Source organism: Saccopteryx bilineata, chromosome 3, assembly GCF_036850765.1.
Source record: "Saccopteryx bilineata isolate mSacBil1 chromosome 3, mSacBil1_pri_phased_curated, whole genome shotgun sequence".
Classification (NCBI taxonomy): domain Eukaryota; kingdom Metazoa; phylum Chordata; class Mammalia; order Chiroptera; family Emballonuridae; genus Saccopteryx; species Saccopteryx bilineata.
Genome location: NC_089492.1, coordinates 309,754,940 through 309,771,847, shown reverse-complemented (window position 1 = coordinate 309,771,847; position 16,908 = coordinate 309,754,940). Strand labels below are relative to the sequence as shown.

The 16,908-nt window shown below is 48.3% G+C and overlaps 1 protein-coding gene and 1 pseudogene across 2 annotated transcripts; one reads left to right on the top strand and one right to left on the bottom strand.

Annotated features, from left to right (window-relative positions):
• Positions 1–8: 8 nt before the first annotated feature.
• DKKL1 (dickkopf like acrosomal protein 1) lies at positions 9–13,927 on the top strand. 2 transcript variants are annotated; one of them, XM_066265274.1, is made up of 7 exons: positions 9–80; positions 383–507; positions 1,121–1,209; positions 1,478–1,653; positions 2,106–2,246; positions 2,365–2,457; positions 13,587–13,927. In XM_066265274.1, exons 4-7 carry the CDS (start codon positions 1,498–1,500, stop codon positions 13,896–13,898), a joined length of 702 nt encoding a protein of 233 aa, XP_066121371.1. In that variant the 5' UTR covers positions 9–80; positions 383–507; positions 1,121–1,209; positions 1,478–1,497; the 3' UTR covers positions 13,899–13,927. The 2 variants fall into 2 exon arrangements, with proteins under 2 accessions (XP_066121371.1, XP_066121372.1); XM_066265275.1 differs by lacking the exons at positions 9–80; positions 383–507 and having other exon boundaries at positions 1,080–1,193.
• On the bottom strand, positions 11,149–11,575 carry LOC136329293 (small nuclear ribonucleoprotein F pseudogene; annotated as a pseudogene).
• Positions 13,928–16,908: the final 2,981 nt, after the last annotated feature.

The following is a 16,908-nucleotide window of genomic DNA, read 5'->3' as shown; positions in this document are numbered from 1 at the left end:
GCGGGCCCCGGCGCCAGACAGCGGGAAGAGGGATCCGATGGTGACAGTTTGGGGGAGGACTTTTCTTTGGCAAAGGAAAGGTAAAGTCTAGCTGGGATCTGATAGCAACGTCAGGATTCATATGCTTAGATTCCTGGGAGAGGAGGAGTGTTGAGGGTTCACACTTCTGGGTCTCAGTGAAAAAGGGGCTGGGGGCCTAGGTTTCTGGCCCCCTAGTGTGTTTGTGTATTGGGGATGTGGAAGTGACACGAACACAAAAGGTTCTTTCCTGTTCAGCCCCAAGTATATTTTTGAGGACTGAAGTATGGTGGGGGTCCCCACTGGGCGGGGGTGTGTTTTTATCGACTTCTAAAACAACGCGGTTTCCTTACGATCTCACCAGAGTTAAAGAGTCATGGGCAGGACGAGGAGTTTATTAGAAGTCTACGGAGGTGGAGGCTCCGCATCCACAGCACTAATGGACTAGAGATGGCGCTGTTTCAGGACAGATAGAGACGGTGCCTGAGGGTAAGAGGGGCGGAGTATTCAAACTCATTGGATCAGAAGAGGCTGAATTCCAGACTCTGGGAACCTGAGGGAGAAGGGAGCTCGTTTTCCAGGTTCCTTGGAAACTGGAACATAGACTAGATTTCGCGTTTTCGGAGAGGGGGGCTGTTTAGTGGAACCGAAGAGGGCTCCATGTTCAGCGTCCCTACATATTGCCCTCTGTTGAGTGCATCAATCGTTTCAAAGTCCAGAGAAGACAAGCAACAACACGGATAAACTCTCAAGAGATAGATATAAAACTAATAAGCCGGCAAACCAGGACTGCTCATGAGCAGAAGGAGCCTAGGGATGGAATTAAAAGTGCTGAGGACAAGACTTGGGTCTCCAACGCCTAGTCTAGACGGGGGCGTGGTCCGACAAAGGGGCGTGACCGAGAGTGAACGCGAGGCAGGCTCAAGGGGCGTGGTTAACAAAGAACAGAGGTATGACTATCCAATAGAGGGTCTGGCTATTGGGTGAGGTCACAAGTGTGGGCGTGGTCATACAGTAAGGGTGCGGCAAGGGCTCGCGGAGCTCATTCAACGCTTCAGGTACCCTGCTTGGTCTCGAGACCAGAACTGTTTGGATTTAACAGTCTGTGGACGGCCTGAGTCTGAGAGTCCGGTGACCTGCCTGTGGACTAGCATAAAGGCGGAGCCCAGAAAACGGTGCGAGGCATAAGAGGTGAAAAATGAGATCTGGGTATGAATGTGGGGGAAGGAGTGGAATGAGACCCGTGTATCAGGCAGAGCCTGGGAGGGCACGCGGAACCTGACACGATGGAGAGGGTGAAAAGAGAAGAAAAGGGGAGGGGAGTATCGGTTTGGTGGTGGAGAGTTGCTTAGACTAGAGGTAAAACCTGGACGAGGGATAGGAAAGGCATGATAGTTTTGGGTGGGGGCGTAACCACTGATGGGGCGGGGGCTCTGACCCCTGCTGACCGGTGCCACAGCCTTCTGGCCTGCCCCTACAATGTGGCACGCGCTGCTCCTGCTTCTGCTGCTCCCTTCTGCCTCGGTTCCCCCCTCCACTGCAGCCCCGATCCGCGATGCTGACGCCCAGGAGAGCTCCTTGGGTTTTCTAGGCCTCGAGAGACTACTACAAGGCTTCACCCAGCTTTTCTTGAAAGTGAGCAATGGTGGGGTTGGGGAGAAAAGGTTCTAGAAAAGAGGGACCGGAGTACATGGAAACTCAGGGATGGAAGGGGTTTAGGGAGACAAAGGGAGGCATGTCACAGCCAGGCAGAGGACAGACAGTAAGAGGGGAGTCAAAGCGACAGCAACAGAGAAAAAGAAAGAGAGAGAGGAGGAGAAGGAGATGGGACAGAGACCAGGAGACTGAAGAGGGGGATAGAACAAAGAGAATAGGATGTGAAATGTAAGAGTGGGAAGGTAATTGGGCAGAGAATAGAGACAGAACAGATGGGGGCAGGAGGTGACTGAGATAGGCCCTAAAGATCAGAAGACAGAGAAAAGGGGTGGAAGGGACATGGCAAAGCCTCGAGGGCACCCTGGCAGGGCTGCAGATGTTCTGGGGAGGCCTGAGGACCAATAGTTCATCTGTCCCTCCTCTGGCCCCAGAATGACCTGCTACGGGGCATGGACAACTTCTTCTCTGCCCCCATGGACCTCCGGGGCCTCCCTAGCAATTACCACCAAGAAGAAAACCAGGAGCACCAGCTGGGTAACAACACTGTCTCCAGCCACCTCCAGATCGACAAGGTGCTTATTCTGGGTACCTTCTAGAGTCTCTCTAGAATCCCTTATGCTGCAGTATCTGCCAGGACAAGAGCAGAAGGGAAGGCAGTTTTGCTCTCACTCTCTCCTCCCATCCTTGCAGGTGACTGACAACAAAACAGGAGAGGTGCTGATCTCCAAGAAGGTGGTGGCCTCCATTGAATCAGGAGAGGGGAGCTTGGAAAATGACTGGAAGGTTAGGACATGCTCCCACTCTGCCTTCCCCCCCGCCAGCAAAGTTTTGTCATCTATCAAAGATTAACCAGCTCTTGGTAATGAGGCACATAGCCTCAGAGTACATCCCCACTGCTTAGTGAACTCCAGAAGCTTTTCTAAACAGAGAAGTGCTTTTAATTTCAGGTGCTTGGTAAGCTTTTATTTATTTATTTATTTATTTATTTATTTATTTATTTTATAGAGACAGAGAGAGTGTCAGAGAGAAGGATAGATAGGGACAGACAAACTGGAACAGAGAGAGATGAGAAGCATCAATCATCAGTTTTTTGTTGTGGCACTTTAGTTGTTCATCGATTGCTTTCCCATACCAAAAGTGCCTTGACCGTGGGGCTATAGCAGACCGAGTAGCCCCTTGCTCAAGCCAGCAACCCTGGATCCAAGCTGGTGAGCTTTGCTCAAACCAGATGAGCCTGCACTCAAGCTGGCGACCTTGGGGTCTCAAACCTGGGTCCTCCACATCCCAGTCCAACGCTCTATCCACTGCGCCACTGCCTGGTCAGACGGTAAGCTTTACTCTTACAAACTCTTGTGAGGTTTTTACCTCAAAAATACTCTGCAGCCTGACCAGGCTGTGGCGCAGTGGATAGAGCATCGGACTGGGATGCAGGGAACCCAGGTTCAAAACCCTGAGGTCGCTGGCTTGAGCGCGGTCTCATCTGGTTCAAGAAGGCTCACCAGCTTGAGCCCAAAGTCGATGGCTTGAGCAAGGGATCCCTTGGTCAAGGCCCATATGAGAAAGCAACTAATGAACAACTAAGGCACCGCAACAAAGAATTGATGCTTCTCATCTCCCTTCCTGTCTGCATGTCTCTCTCTCTCTGTAACTGTGGCAAAAAATAATATTTAAAAAAATACTTTGCAAATCTTTCAGTATTTTTAAATCTATCCCAAAGTGGCAAATGTCTCCCTTGTAAACTTCAAAATGTGACTTTTTATTTATTTATTTTTTAATTTTTTATTTATTCATTTTAGAGAGGAGAGGGAGAGAGAGAGAGAAGGGGGGAGGAGCTGGAAGCATCAACTCCCACATGTGCTTTGACCAGGCAAGCCCAGAGCCTCGAACCGGCGACCTCAGCATTTCCAGGTTGATACCCCATCCACTGCGCCACCACAGGTCAAGCAAAATGTGACTTTTTAATTCCAAAGATTTAAATCTCATGCTCGCTTCGGCAGCACATATACCAAAGATTTAAATCTCACATTTGTAAACCTTTGAGTGATTCTAACCCCAAAGGACTTATTTTTTTAATCCTAAAATGTTTTGCCTGACCAGGCGGTGGCACAGTGGACACAGTGGATACAGCGTCGGACTAGGATGTAGAGGACCCAGGTTCGAGACCCCAAGGTCACCAGCTTGAGCGCCGGCTCTTCTGGTTTGAGCAAGGCTTACCAGCTTGAGCCCAAGGTTGCTAGCTCGAGCAAGGGGTCACTCACACTGCCGTAGCCGCCCCCCCCCCCCCCCCCCCGTCAAGGCACATATGAGAAATCAATCAATGAACAGCTAAGGAGCCGCAACGACGAATTGATGCTTCTCATCTCTCTCCCTTCCTGTCTGTCTGTCCCTATCTGTCCCTCTCTCTGACTCTGTCTCTGCCACAAAAAAAAAAAAAAAAGTTTTAAGAACCTCATGCGCTTGGCAAACCCATATGGTTCTCTCTCACACACAGAGGGTTTTATTTCAAACATTTCAAAACTACAGAAAAGTTGGGGGGATATCATACAACTATGTTTGTATTGCCTTTACCATAGAGCAGAACTTCTCAGCCTTGGCACCACTGTCATTTTGGGGCTGAATAGTCTGTTTTATTTATCAATGCATGGAGCCATCCTGTGCTGTCAAATGTTTAGCAACAACCTTGCCTCTAGCCACCAGATGGAAGCACCACCCCCACAGCCGGTGGTAACAACCAAAAATGTCTCCAGACTTTGGTTGAGAACTGCTGGCCTAGTCCCACCACTTGTAAAAGTTTTACCACATTTATTTTCACATTTGTGTTATTCATTTTGCAAGACAGAGAAAGACAGACACGAAGAGACAAACAGAAAGGAAGAGAGATGAGAAGCATCAACTAATAGCTGCAGCACCTTATGTTATAAAGTACCGCACCCCAGATTCTGAAAGGCACTGTATCTCATTTCATCAAATTCACATAGAGACACCCAGTCCAGATGAATTTTGAAGACTTTTATTAGAGGAGGAAATTTTAATATGCCCGCCGCATATGGCTCACGTGGGGCATCCGCAAGCCCAAATCGTGCAATCCCAAAAATAGTTCAGGGGCTGCTTATATACCCCTGATCACACACAGGTGGGAGAGAGCATGACATCATGGTATAGGCTGGCAACATTTGTAGGGGATACACAGAAACATTAAGATTCTCAAGGAAACACATTCAAAGATGTTTCCAAATCTTTCAGGGTTCCTCTTCTTTCACTAGCCTTTTACTCTCAAGATTCCAGGAAGGGGGAGGAACTACAGCCAATGCAAGGTGGTATGTAAATTATGCCTCCTATTGAAAGAGAAGTTTCTAGGTTAACCTTTATTTTAGATTTAAAACTGAATAATCCATTGTTCTTACAAGCCAAAAACTTCTACATTCTTCTCCCTTCCCTCCCTAAAGGAGGGACAGAACAGAAAAGCCTGATAGGAAAGCCTGACTTTTCCTCCCAGAATATCAATATCAATTTTCAGCTGTTGATACCTTACAACAGTGATCCCCAACCTCTGGGCCGCGGACCGGTACCGGTCCATGGGCCATTTGATACTGGTCCACAGAGAAAGAATAAATAACTTACATTATTTCCATTTTATTTATATTTAAGTCTGAATGATGTTTTATCTTTTTAAAATGACCAGATTCCCTGTTACATCCGTCTAAGACTCACTCTTGACACTTGTCTCGGTCACGTGATACATTTATCTGTCCCACCCTAAAGGCCGGTCTGTGAAAATATTTTCTGACATTAAACCGGTCTGTGGCCCAAAAAAGGTTGGGGACCACTGCCTTACAACATTTAGTTGTTCATTGATTGCTTCTTCATGTGTGCCTTGATGGGTGGGGTGCTCCAGCTGAGCCTGTAACCTCTTGCTCAAGCCAGCAACCTTGGGCTTAAGCCAGCAACCATAAGGTCAAGTCTAAACTCCCACGCTCAAGTCAGCAACTTCGGGGTTTTAAACCTGGGTCCTCAGTGTCCCAGGCTGACACTCTAGCCACTGTGCCAACCCCTGATCAGGCTATTTTTTTGAATCATGTGACAATAAATTATTGACCTTATGACACTTCACCCTTAAATCCTTCAGCAGATCTCCAAAGAAGAATGAATGCATTCTTCCACATGACCACAGTACCATTTTTTACACCCAAGATATTTAATGTTGATATGAAACTGTTGTCTCTGTATTCATTTGTGAGGGCTGCTATCACAAAGTACCATAGGTCGGGTGGCTTCAATAACAGAAATTTATTGTCTCATGGTTCTGAAAGTGTCCAAGATTAAAGTAGGTTCTTTCTGATAGCTGTGAGGAAAAGTCCCTTCATGACCCTCTTCTGCCTCCTAGTGGTTTCGAGATAATCTTGGGCAATCCTTGGCATGTACAATAGATACATTACCCCCATCTCTGTGTCATCTTTTTTTTTTTTTTTTTTTTTTTTACAGGGACAGAGAGTCAGAGAGAGGGATAGATAGGGACAGACAGACAGGAACGGAGAGAGATGAGAAGCATCAATCATCAGTTTTTCGTTGCGACACCTTAGTTGTTCATTGATTGCTTTCTCATATGTGCCTTGACTGCGGGCCTTCAGCAGACCGAGCAACCCCTTGCTGAAGCCAGCGACCTTGGGATCAAGCTGGTGAGCTTTTTGCTCAAGCCAGATGAGCCCGCGCTCAAGCTGGCAACCTCGGGGTCTCGAACCTGGGTCTTCTGCATCCCAGTCCGACACTCTATCCACTGCAGCATCGCCTGGTCAGGCTCTGTGTCATCTTTTTTTTTTTTTTTTTTGTATTTTTCTGAAGCTGGAAACGGGGAGAGACAGACAGACTCCCGCATGTGCCCGACCGGGATCCACCCGGCACGCCCACCAGGGGCGACGCTCTGCCCACCAGGGGGCGATGCTCTGCCCCTCCGGGGCGTCGCTCTGTCGCGACCAGAGCCACTCTAGCGCCTGGGGCAGAGGCCAAGGAGCCATCCCCAGCGCCCGGGCCATCTTTGCTCCAATGGAGCCTCGGCTGCGGGAGGGGAAGAGAGAGACAGAGAGGAAGGAGAGGGGGAGGGGTGGAGAAGCAGATGGGCGCTTCTCCTGTGTACCCTGGCCAGGAATTGAACCCGGGACTCCCGCACACCAGGCCGATGCTCTACCACTGAGCCAAACGGCCAGGGCCCTTAGTTGTTCATTGATTGCTTTCTCATATGTGCCTTGACTGCAGGCCTTCAGCAGATCGAGTAACCCCCTGCTCAAGCCAGCGACCTTGTGTCCAAGTTGGTGACCTTTTTGCTCAAGCTGGCAACCTTGGGGTCTCGAACCTGGGTCCTCGGCATCCCAGTCTGACGCTCTATCCACTTGCCACCGCCTGGTCAGGCTTTTTTCTTTTATTAAGTGAGTCAAGGGGAGACAGAAAGACAGAATTCCACATGTACCTGAGCCAGGATCCACCAGGCAATACCAGGCTGTGTTCTGCCCATCTGGGGCTGTTGATCCATTGCTTAGCAATCGAGCTATTTTTAGTACCTGAGGTGGAGGCCAGGGAACCATCCTCAGCACTGGGGCCAACTCACTCAAACTAATCGAGCCATGGCTGAGGGAGAAATAGAGAGAGGAGTGTAGAGAAGCAGATGGTCACTTCTCCTCTGTACCCTGACTGAGAACTGAACCTAGGACACCCACACACTGGCTGACTATCTACAACTGAGTCAACCAGCCAGGGCTGTATTATAAATTTTATGGAAAAACAATTTTTCTCCACACAATCACCCTCATTTTTATATCAAAGAACCAAGTTAAGACCAAGTTATTTATTGCATTAAATCCAGTTTCAATTTGGCCTGATTGTTTTGTTGTTGTTGTTGTTTTCTGAAGTTGGAAACGGGGAGGCAGTCAGACAGACTCCCGGATGCACCCGACCGGAATCCACTTGGCATGCCCACCAGGGGGCGATGCTCTACCCATCTGGGGCATTGCTCTGTTGCAACCAGGGCCATTCTAGCACCTGAGGCAGAGGCCACGGAGCCATCCTCAGCGCCCGGGCCAACTTTGCTCCAATGGAGCCTTGGCTGCGGGAGGGGAAGAGAGAGACAGAGAGGAAGGAGAGGGGGAGGGATGGAGAAGCAGATGGGCACTTCTCCTGTGTGCCCTGGCCGGGAATCGAACCCGGGACTCCTGCACGCCAGGCCGATGCTCTACCACTGAGCCAACCGGCCAGGGCCTTTGGCCTGATTGTTTTAATGAACATAAGAAATAGTGCCTGACCAGGCGGTGGCGCAGTGGATAAAGCGTCGGACTGGGATGCAGAGGACCCAGGTTTGAGACCCCGAGGTCGCCAAGCTTGAGCATGGGCTCATCTGGTTTGAGCAAAAGCCCACCAGCTTGAGCCCAAGATCAAGGTCACTGGCTCCAGCAAGGGGTTACTCGGTCTGCTGAAGGCCCACGGTCAAGGCACATATGAGAAAAGGAATCAATGAACAACTAAGGTGTTGCAACACGCAGTGAAAAACTAATGATTGATGCTTCTCATCTCTCTCCGTTCCTGTCTGTCCCTGTCTATCCCTCTCTCTGACTCACTGTCTCTGTAAAAAATAATAATAATAAATAAATAAAATAAAATAAATAAAAAAAGAAATAGTAATTGATCCTATAGGCTCCTTTAAATCTGCTTTGATGTAATTTGTAAGGAATCTCTAGATTGTTTTGGGGGGAGTTTGTTTGTTTGTTTGTTTGTTTGTTTGTTTTTGACAGAGAGAGAGGAAGGGAGAGAGGGAGCAAGAAGCACCTACTCGTAATTGCTTTCACTTTAGTTGTATGTTGATTGCTTCTATATGTGCCTTGACCAGGTAGAGCAAGCCAGTATCCCCTTGCTCAAGCCAGCAACCTTAGGCTTTTCATGCCAGCGACCTTTGGGATCGTGTGGACGATTTGCCCCACTCAAGTCAGGGACCCCTTGCTGACTAACCTTAGCCCACGCTCAGAGCCAGTGACCTTGGGGCTTAGAACTGGTGACTTTAGCATTCTAGGTCAACGCTATATCCACTGTGCCACCACTGGGTCAGGTCAGATTGAGTTTTAATTAGCCTCTCAGGGTAAGAAGCCAAACTACATAGTCACCATCAGACTATGCCTGTAATACCTTATATATCATATTAGGGTGAATACCTCAACTTTGTGAGGTCCACAAAAATGTCTTGAGGTTCTTTGTTTGCCATATCCCAGGAAATCATCCTTCAATCACCCTTCATCCCTTCCCTGGAAAGACTGCCATGAACCATGTAAATAAAATAAGCAATGTACCAGGCTGTTTTTCTAAGGTGATTTTATTGGTTTCCAAAGTCCATCTTATTTCTTTAAAGGATTTCTTTTTAATGATTTTTTATCTTTTTTTAAAAAATCTTTTTGAGGAAGAAAGAGAAATGTCAATTTTGTTCTTCCACTTATTTATGCATTCATTGGTTGATTCTTGTATGTGCCCTGACTGGACATTGAACCCACAATTTTGACATACGGGGACAACACTATAACTAACTGAACTACCTGGCCAGGGCTCCTTAAAGCTTTTGTGATAACATCCAGAGTCTAAGTATGTCCCTTTCAATCATGACATTCCAGTCAAAGTTGTGGCTAATGTCTGACCAGGTGGTGGTACAGTGGATAAAGCATTGACCTGGAATGCTGAAGACCCAGGTTCGAAACCCTGAGGTTTCTAGCTTGAGCGTGGGATCATAGACATGACCCCATGGTTGCTGGTTTAAGGCCAAGGTTGCTGGCTTGAGCAAGAGGTCACAAGCTCAGCTGGAGCCTCCAGGGCAAGGCACATATGAGAAAGCAATCAATCAACAACTAAGGTGCTGCAACCATGAGTTGATGCTTCTCATCTCTCTCCCTTCCTGTCTGTCTCTCTGTCTGTATCACTTTTTTTTTTTGTATTTTTCTGAAGCTGGAAATGGGGAGAGACAGTCAGACAGACTCCCACATGCGCCCGACCGAGATCCACTCGGCACGCCCACCAGGGGCGATGCTCTGCCCACCAGGGGGCGATGCTCTGCCCCTCCGGGGCATCGCTCTGCCTCGACCAGAGCCACTCTAGTGCCTGGGGCAGAGGCCAAGGAGCCATCCCCAGCACCCGGGCCATCTTTGCTCCAATGGAGCCTTGGCTGCCGGAGGGGAAGAGAGAGACAGAGAGGAAGGAGGGGGGGGTGGAGAAGCAAATGGGCGCTTCTCCTGTGTGCCCTGGCTGGGAATCGAACCCGGGTCCCCCGCACGCCAGGCCGACGCTCTACCGCTGAGCCAACCGGCCAGGACCTGTATCACTTTTTTTAAAAAGGGATGGCTAATAACATTTTAAAAACTGTCACATATTGTGCCTAACCAGGCAGTCGCGCAATAGATAGAGCATCAGACTGGGATGTGAAGGACCCAGGTTTGAGACCCTGAGGTCGCTAGTTTGAGCGCAGGCTCATTTGGTTTGAGCAAAAAAGCTCACCAGCTTGGACCCAGGGTTGCTGGCTCGAGCAAGGGGTTACTTGGTCTGCTGTAGCCCCACGGTCAAGGCACATAAGAGAAAGCAATCAGTGAACAACTAAGATGTCACAACGAAAAACTGATGATTGATGCTTCTCATCTCTCTCCATTCCTGTTTGTCTGTCCCTATCTATCCCTCTCTCTGACTCTCTCTCTGTCTCTGTAAAAAAAAAAAAAAAAAAAGAAAGTCACATGTTGTGGGCCCTGGCTGGTTGCTCAGTAGATAGAGCATCGGCCCAATGTGCAGAAGTCCCAGGTTCTATCCCTGGTCAGGGCACACGTGAGAAGCAACCATCTCTGTTCCCCTTCTTCCCCCCCCCCCCTCCCTCTCCCTCTCTCATGGTCAGTGGCTCTACTGGTTTGAGCATCAGCCCTGAGCACTGAGGATAGCTTAGTTGTTCCGAATATCAACGGGGATTGTGGGGCAGATCCCGTTTGGGGTACGTGCGGGAGTCTGTCTCTCTATCTCTCCTCCTCTCACTTTATTTTATTTTATTTATTTATTTTTTTGTGGCAGAAAGAGTCAGAGAGAGGGAAAGACAGACAGGAAGGAAGAGAAATGAGAAACATCAATTCTTCATTGCGGCACCTTAGTTGTTCATTGATTGATTTCTCATATGTGCCTTGACTGGGGGGGCTACAGCAGACGGAGTGACCCCTTGCTCAAGCCAGCGACCTTGGGCTCAAGCTGGTGAGCCTTGCTCAAACCCAATGAGCGCGCACTCAAGCTGGTGACCTTGGGGTCTCGAACCTGGGTCCTCTGTGTCCCAGTCGGACTCTCTATCCACTGCGCCACCACCTGGTCAGGCCTCCTCTCACTTTATTTTATTTTATTTTATTTTATTTTATTTTTTCCCTCTCACTTTAAAAAAAAAAATCACATGTTGCAATTGTGATCATGATTCTTTTTTTTTTTTCAAGATGAAAAACACAAATTTTTATTGTCTAGAAATATATATAAAAAAGAAAAATCCCGGCAAAAGATGCTATTCTCTCATTTCCCCATCTTCTTCTTCTTCTTCAACACCCCTGATATAAAGGACATTATTACACCTTATTAAAACTTCGCCCAGGTGTCCAGACAATGCTCCATCTATGTATTCTTCTGTGTTTGCAAGCTGCATGTTCATATAGCCATCTACAGATACCAGGTAGCCTTTGTACTCCGTTCCCCACTTAAGTTTCACCATTACTGGCTTTCCTGTTAATCCATTGAGGAAAGGTTTGGGATTGAGGGGCAAACTCATCGCGACCACCAGCAAATGCTGCAGGCTACTCGCCACGATCCCAGCTGCCGCCCGTCCCTCGAACTGGAGCACCGACAGCACAGCTCTATCACGGTGCTTCAAAAGAAAATCGCGATCATGATTCTTTAGTAAAGCCAAGAGCATTTAATCCCAGTGCTTTGTACATTTCAAACCGAACTGCTTTCCAAACCTCATAGTATGTTTAATCCTAAAGTGTTTTGTGATTCCAACAGTAATTTTAAACCTCAAAGTGCTTTTGAAACCTCCAAAAGTGTGTTTTTCAATCCCAAAGTAGTCTATAAACCTCTGATTTTTTTTTTTCCCATTTTTCTGAAGCTGGAAACAGGGAGAGACAGTCAGACAGACTCCCGCATGCGCTCGACCGGGATCCACCTGGCACGCCCACCAGGGGCGACGCTCTGCCCACCAGGGGGCGATGCTCTGCCCATCCTGGGCGTCGCCATGTTGCGACCAGAGCCACTCTAGCGCCTGGGGCAGAGGCCACAGAGCCATCCCCAGCGCCCGGGCCATCTTTGCTCCAATGGAGCCTTGGCTGCGGGAGGGGAAGAGAGAGACAGAGAGGAAGGCGCGGCGGAGGGGTGGAGAAGCAAATGGGCGCTTCTCCTATGTGCCCTGGCCGGGAATCGAACCCGGGTCCTCTGCACGCTAGGCCGACGCTCTACCGCTGAGCCAACCGGCCAGGGCCTGAATTTTTTTTTTAGGTTAGAGAAGGGGAGATAAACTCCCGCATGCACCCCACTGGGATCCACCTTGCATCCACCTGAAGCAGATGCTTAAATCAACCGAGCTATCATTGGTACCTGATGCCAATGCTCATACCAATCAAGTCACTGGCTACAGGAGGGAAAGAGAGAGAGAAAGGGGAGAAGGAGGGAAAGAGGAGTAGATAGTTGCTTCTCATGTGTGGGAATGAACCCAGGAGTCATGCACACCAGGTCCATGCTTTATCCACTTAGCCAAGGCCAGGGCAACCTCTGAATATTTTTTAATCCAAAAGTGCTTATATCCCTGGCCAGGCAGTCAGCTGGTTAGAGCATCATCCTAATACACTAGGGTTGCAGGTTCGATCCCCAGTCAGGACAGATACAAGAATCAATCAATGAATGTATAAATAAGTGAAACAACAAATAAATATTTTCCCCTCTCCTTCTCTGTCTCTTTCTCTCTCTCTAAAATCAAAAATAATTTGCCTGCCTGACCAGGTGGTGGTACAGTGGATAGAGCGTCAGACTGGGATGCGGAGGACCCAGGTTCGAGACCCCAAGGTCGCCAGCTTGAGTGCGGGCTCATCTGGTTTGAACAAAGCTCACCAGCCTGGACCCAAGGTCTCTGGCTCAAGCAAGGGGTTACTTGGTCCGCTGAAGGCCCGCAGTCAAGGCACATGAAAAAGCAATCAATGAACAACTAAAGTGTCACATGCGCAACGAAAAACTAATGATTGATGCTTCTCATCTCTCCGTTCCTGTCTGTCTGTCCCTGTCTATCCCTCTCTCTGACTCTCTGTTAAAAAAAAAAAAAAAAAAAAAATTAAAAAAATTTTAAGTGCTTGTAAACTCAAGTGCTTTGAAAAACTGCAAAGTGAGTTTTTAACTCCCAAAGCAGCCAGCCTATACGTGGCAAACTGATTTAAATATGCCAATGGAAGCCCTGGCCGGTTAGCTCAGTGGTAGAGCGTCGGCCTGGCGTGCGGAAGTCCCGGGTTCGATTCCCGGCCAGGGCACACAGGAGAGGCGCCCATCTGCTTCTCCACCCCTCCCCCTCTCCTTCCTCTCTTTCTCTTCCCCCTCCCGCAGCCTAAGGCTCCATTGGAGCAAAAGATGGCCCGGGCGCTGGGGATGGCTCCTTGGCCTCTGCCCCAGGCGCTAGAGTGGCTCTGGTCGTGACAGAGCTACGCCCCGGATGGGCAGAACATCGCCCCCTGGTGGGCGTGCCGGGTGGATCCCGTCGGGCGCATGCGAGAGTCTGTCTGACTGCCTCCCCGTTTCCAGCTTCAGAAAAATACAAAAAAAAAAAGTAAATATGCCAATGGAATCTGAGAGTCCTGGGGTAGTCATTTGGAGTTTGAGAGGGTTTTCTTGTCCCTCCTCCACAGGTACCCAAGATAGAGGAGAAGGAGGCCCCGATGCCCATTTCCACGTCCATGGACAGCTTCCATCTGGAACCTCATCCCCGAGTGGCCTTCTGGATTTTGAAGTTGCCACGGCGAAGGTCCCATCAGAGTGCCCAGGAAGGCGGCCGTGGGCTCAGCGAGAGGCAACACCGCCTGCAGGCTATCCGGGAAGGACTTCGGGAGGAGGCCCAAGAGGAGGTCCTGCAAGAAGGGCCCCAGGGCTCCTCCCACTTCAAGCTGCCTGCCCGCAAGACACACTTCCTGTACATTCTCAGGCCCTTCCAGCATCTCTAGGGGTGGGGACAGCTATAGCGGTGTTCCTGCATGTACTCCCCAACAGACCCCGCCCCAAGCTCCATACAGAAATAAAGTTCTTACAGCTAACAGCACTATCTCCTTTCAAGATATGTTCCCAAGCCTCAGCCAACCAGGCCTCAGCAAGTCCCGACCGTAAAAACATAACTAGGCAGTCACAGAATACTTGGAAATGAAGCAGTACACCACTAAAATAATGCGCAAGTCAAATTAGTAAATATTTAAAACTGAATAATAATGGAAATGTGACAAAAATTTGTGAAGTACAACTCAAGAAGTTCTCAGAAAGCGAATGATGGCCTTAAATTCTTATATTAGGAAAGAGGCTAAATAATAGTCTAAATACATCACTGATCTAAGCACTCCTTTCAGAAAACTATAAAAATTTAATTGATGGTGGAGGGAGGGAAGGGGCACAAAGAAAACCAAATAGAAGGTGACAGAAGACAATTTGACTTTTGATGATGGGTATAGAACATAATCAAATGTCAATATGACCTGGAGATATTTTCTCTGAATCTATATACCCTAATTAATCAATGTCACCCTGTTAAAATTGTCTAAATTTTAAAAAAATTTAATTAAGCTATAATGATTTAGTACACTATGTATGTTACCATTATACTATAAAAAGAAATTTCATTTTGGGCTTTCCAATCCACACCTTTCCCCTCTTTTCCCTCCTCTTCCCCACTCCCACAGATATGCATCTCCTCAACTAAGGTTCCCCAGGAGACTTGCAACCAGGGGAGCAATGGGAGCAGCAGGTGGTCCTGGGCTAACCCCCTGAACCTGTCTCCAAGGTCCCACTATGGGCTCATTTCTTTCCCATAAGGTTTCTAGAGAGCCAAGGCAGCCCTACCTAGGCTCTCTCCTGTTGCTTCTTCTAGTCCCTTTCTTGTTTCACTGCCCCCAGTTTTAATAAACTTACTCTCAAAAATTCTTTTTAATTTTAATTTTTTAGGTGTTACAAAATTAACCAGATCTCAAACAAGGAAGGAAGGAACAGGAAATACTGAAGGAATAGAAACTGAAAGAATGAAATTATACTAATAAAGCTAGCAGGGTCTACCACTTGTCAACCTGTGGTAACAAAACACTTAGCAAACATTTTAATTGAACTTCTCATAAGAGGTGAATTTTGGCCCTGGCCGGTTGGCTCAGTGGTAGAGCGTCAGCCTGGCGTGCAGGAGTCCCGAGTTCGATTCCTGGCCAAGGCACACAGGAGAAGCGCCCATCTGCTTCTCCACCCCTCGCCCTCTCCTTCCTCTCAGTCTCTCTCTTCCCCTCCCACAGCCAAGGCTCCATTGGAGCAAAGTTGGCCATGGCCTCTGCCTCAGGCGCTAGAATGGCTCTGGTTGCAACAGAGCAATGCCCCAGATGGGCAGAGCATCACCCCCTGGTGGGCATGCCAGGTGGATCCCGGTCGGGCACATGCGGGAGTCTGTCTGACTGCCTCCCCATTTCCAACTTAAGAAAAAAAATTTTAAAGAGGCGAATTTTATTTGTCCCTGCTTAAGTGAAAAAGCTGACTTTCAGAGAAATGAAGCTGCTTGCCGACATCACACAGCAATGGCACTAGGGTCGTCTGATTCCATCTTTTTTTCTTCTTCTTCTTTTTACAGAGACAGAGAGAGAGTCAGCAAGAGGGATAGAGACAGACAGGAAATGGGAGAGATGAGAAGCATCAATCATTAGTTTTTCATTGCGCGTTGCAACACCTTAATTGTTCATTGATTGCTTTCTCATACGTGCCTTAACTGCGGGCCTTCAGCAGACTGAGTAACCCCTTGCTCGAGCCAGAGACCTTGGGCTCAAGCTGGTGACCTTTTGCTCAAGCCAGATGAGCCCTCGCTCAAGCTGGCGACCTCGGGGTCTCGAACCTGGGTCTTTCATATCCCAGTCCTACGCTCTATCCACTGTGCCACCACCCGGTCAGTCTGATTTCATCTTTTGTAACCACTCACCACATCACCTGCTAAACAGGTTCTTTCTCAGGCATTGCCACCATCTAATAGCCAAAATAATAATTATTAACAAGGATTACCACCCTGAGTTCTCAAGGTAACCTAAGAAGCAATTATCTCCATTTCTGGCCGGAAAACTGAGGCTCAGAGAGAGTCGCCACTGTGCCACAATCACAGCTAGGAAGTGATGGAGCCAAAATTCAAATGTAAGAATGAGCCTGACCAGGTGGTGGCGCAGTGGATTGAGTTTTGGACTTGGATGCAGAGGACCCAGATTGAGACCCCGAGGTCGCCAGCTTGAGCGTGGGCTCATCTGGTTTGAGCAAAAGCTCACCAACTTGGACCCAAGGTCGCTGGCTTGAGCGAGGGGTTACTAGGTCTGCTGAAGGCCCGCAGTCAAGGTACATATGAGAAGGCAATCAATGAACAACTAAGGTGTTGCAATGCGCAACGAAAAACTAATGATTGATGCTTCTCATCTCTCTTTGTTCCTGTCTGCCTGTCCCTGTCTATCCCTCTCTCTGACTCTCTCTGTCTCTGTAAAAAAACAAACAAACAAAAAACCTAAGAATGACTCCAAGCCCACAACTTTATCATTCCACACTGCCTGTCACTTAAGGGGTATAAATTCAACTTTTTTTTTGAGTGCCCACACTGGGCCGGGCATGTTCTAGCCCCCAGTCTCCTACTGCATATAGCTCACATTCCAGTGGTGGTGACAGAACGCAGATATAGAATGTGTCATGTTTAAGACATGTCGTGACAATCACTAGAAAGTGGATAGTATGAGCTAGCAGAGAGGTTGAGTGGTTGGGCCATCCTTTGTCCCAAATCTCCCTTCTTGGGAGTCAGTTTTGGATATAATATCTTCCTCTCTCAAGCCAAAAAAGCTGAAAATATTTTGTCTGCATTTTCTTCTAAAGAGGAGTAAATGGAACGGTTTGGAAAGAGTTCTTCGGGCATCTGTTAATACATCGTAACTGGAGCCACAAAGGCGCGCCGCAGTGGTGCGGCAGTCAGGG

Bases quoted from the DNA above. Each gene is read 5' to 3' on its own strand.
- DKKL1 (XM_066265274.1), top strand. From the start codon at position 1,498: ATGTGGCACGCGCTGCTCCTGCTTCTGCTGCTCCCTTCTGCCTCGGTT. The intron at 1,654-2,105 runs GTGAGCAATGGT...CTCTGGCCCCAG, and splicing joins TCACCCAGCTTTTCTTGAAA to AATGACCTGCTACGGGGCAT. The intron at 2,458-13,586 runs GTTAGGACATGC...CCTCCTCCACAG, and splicing joins GCTTGGAAAATGACTGGAAG to GTACCCAAGATAGAGGAGAA.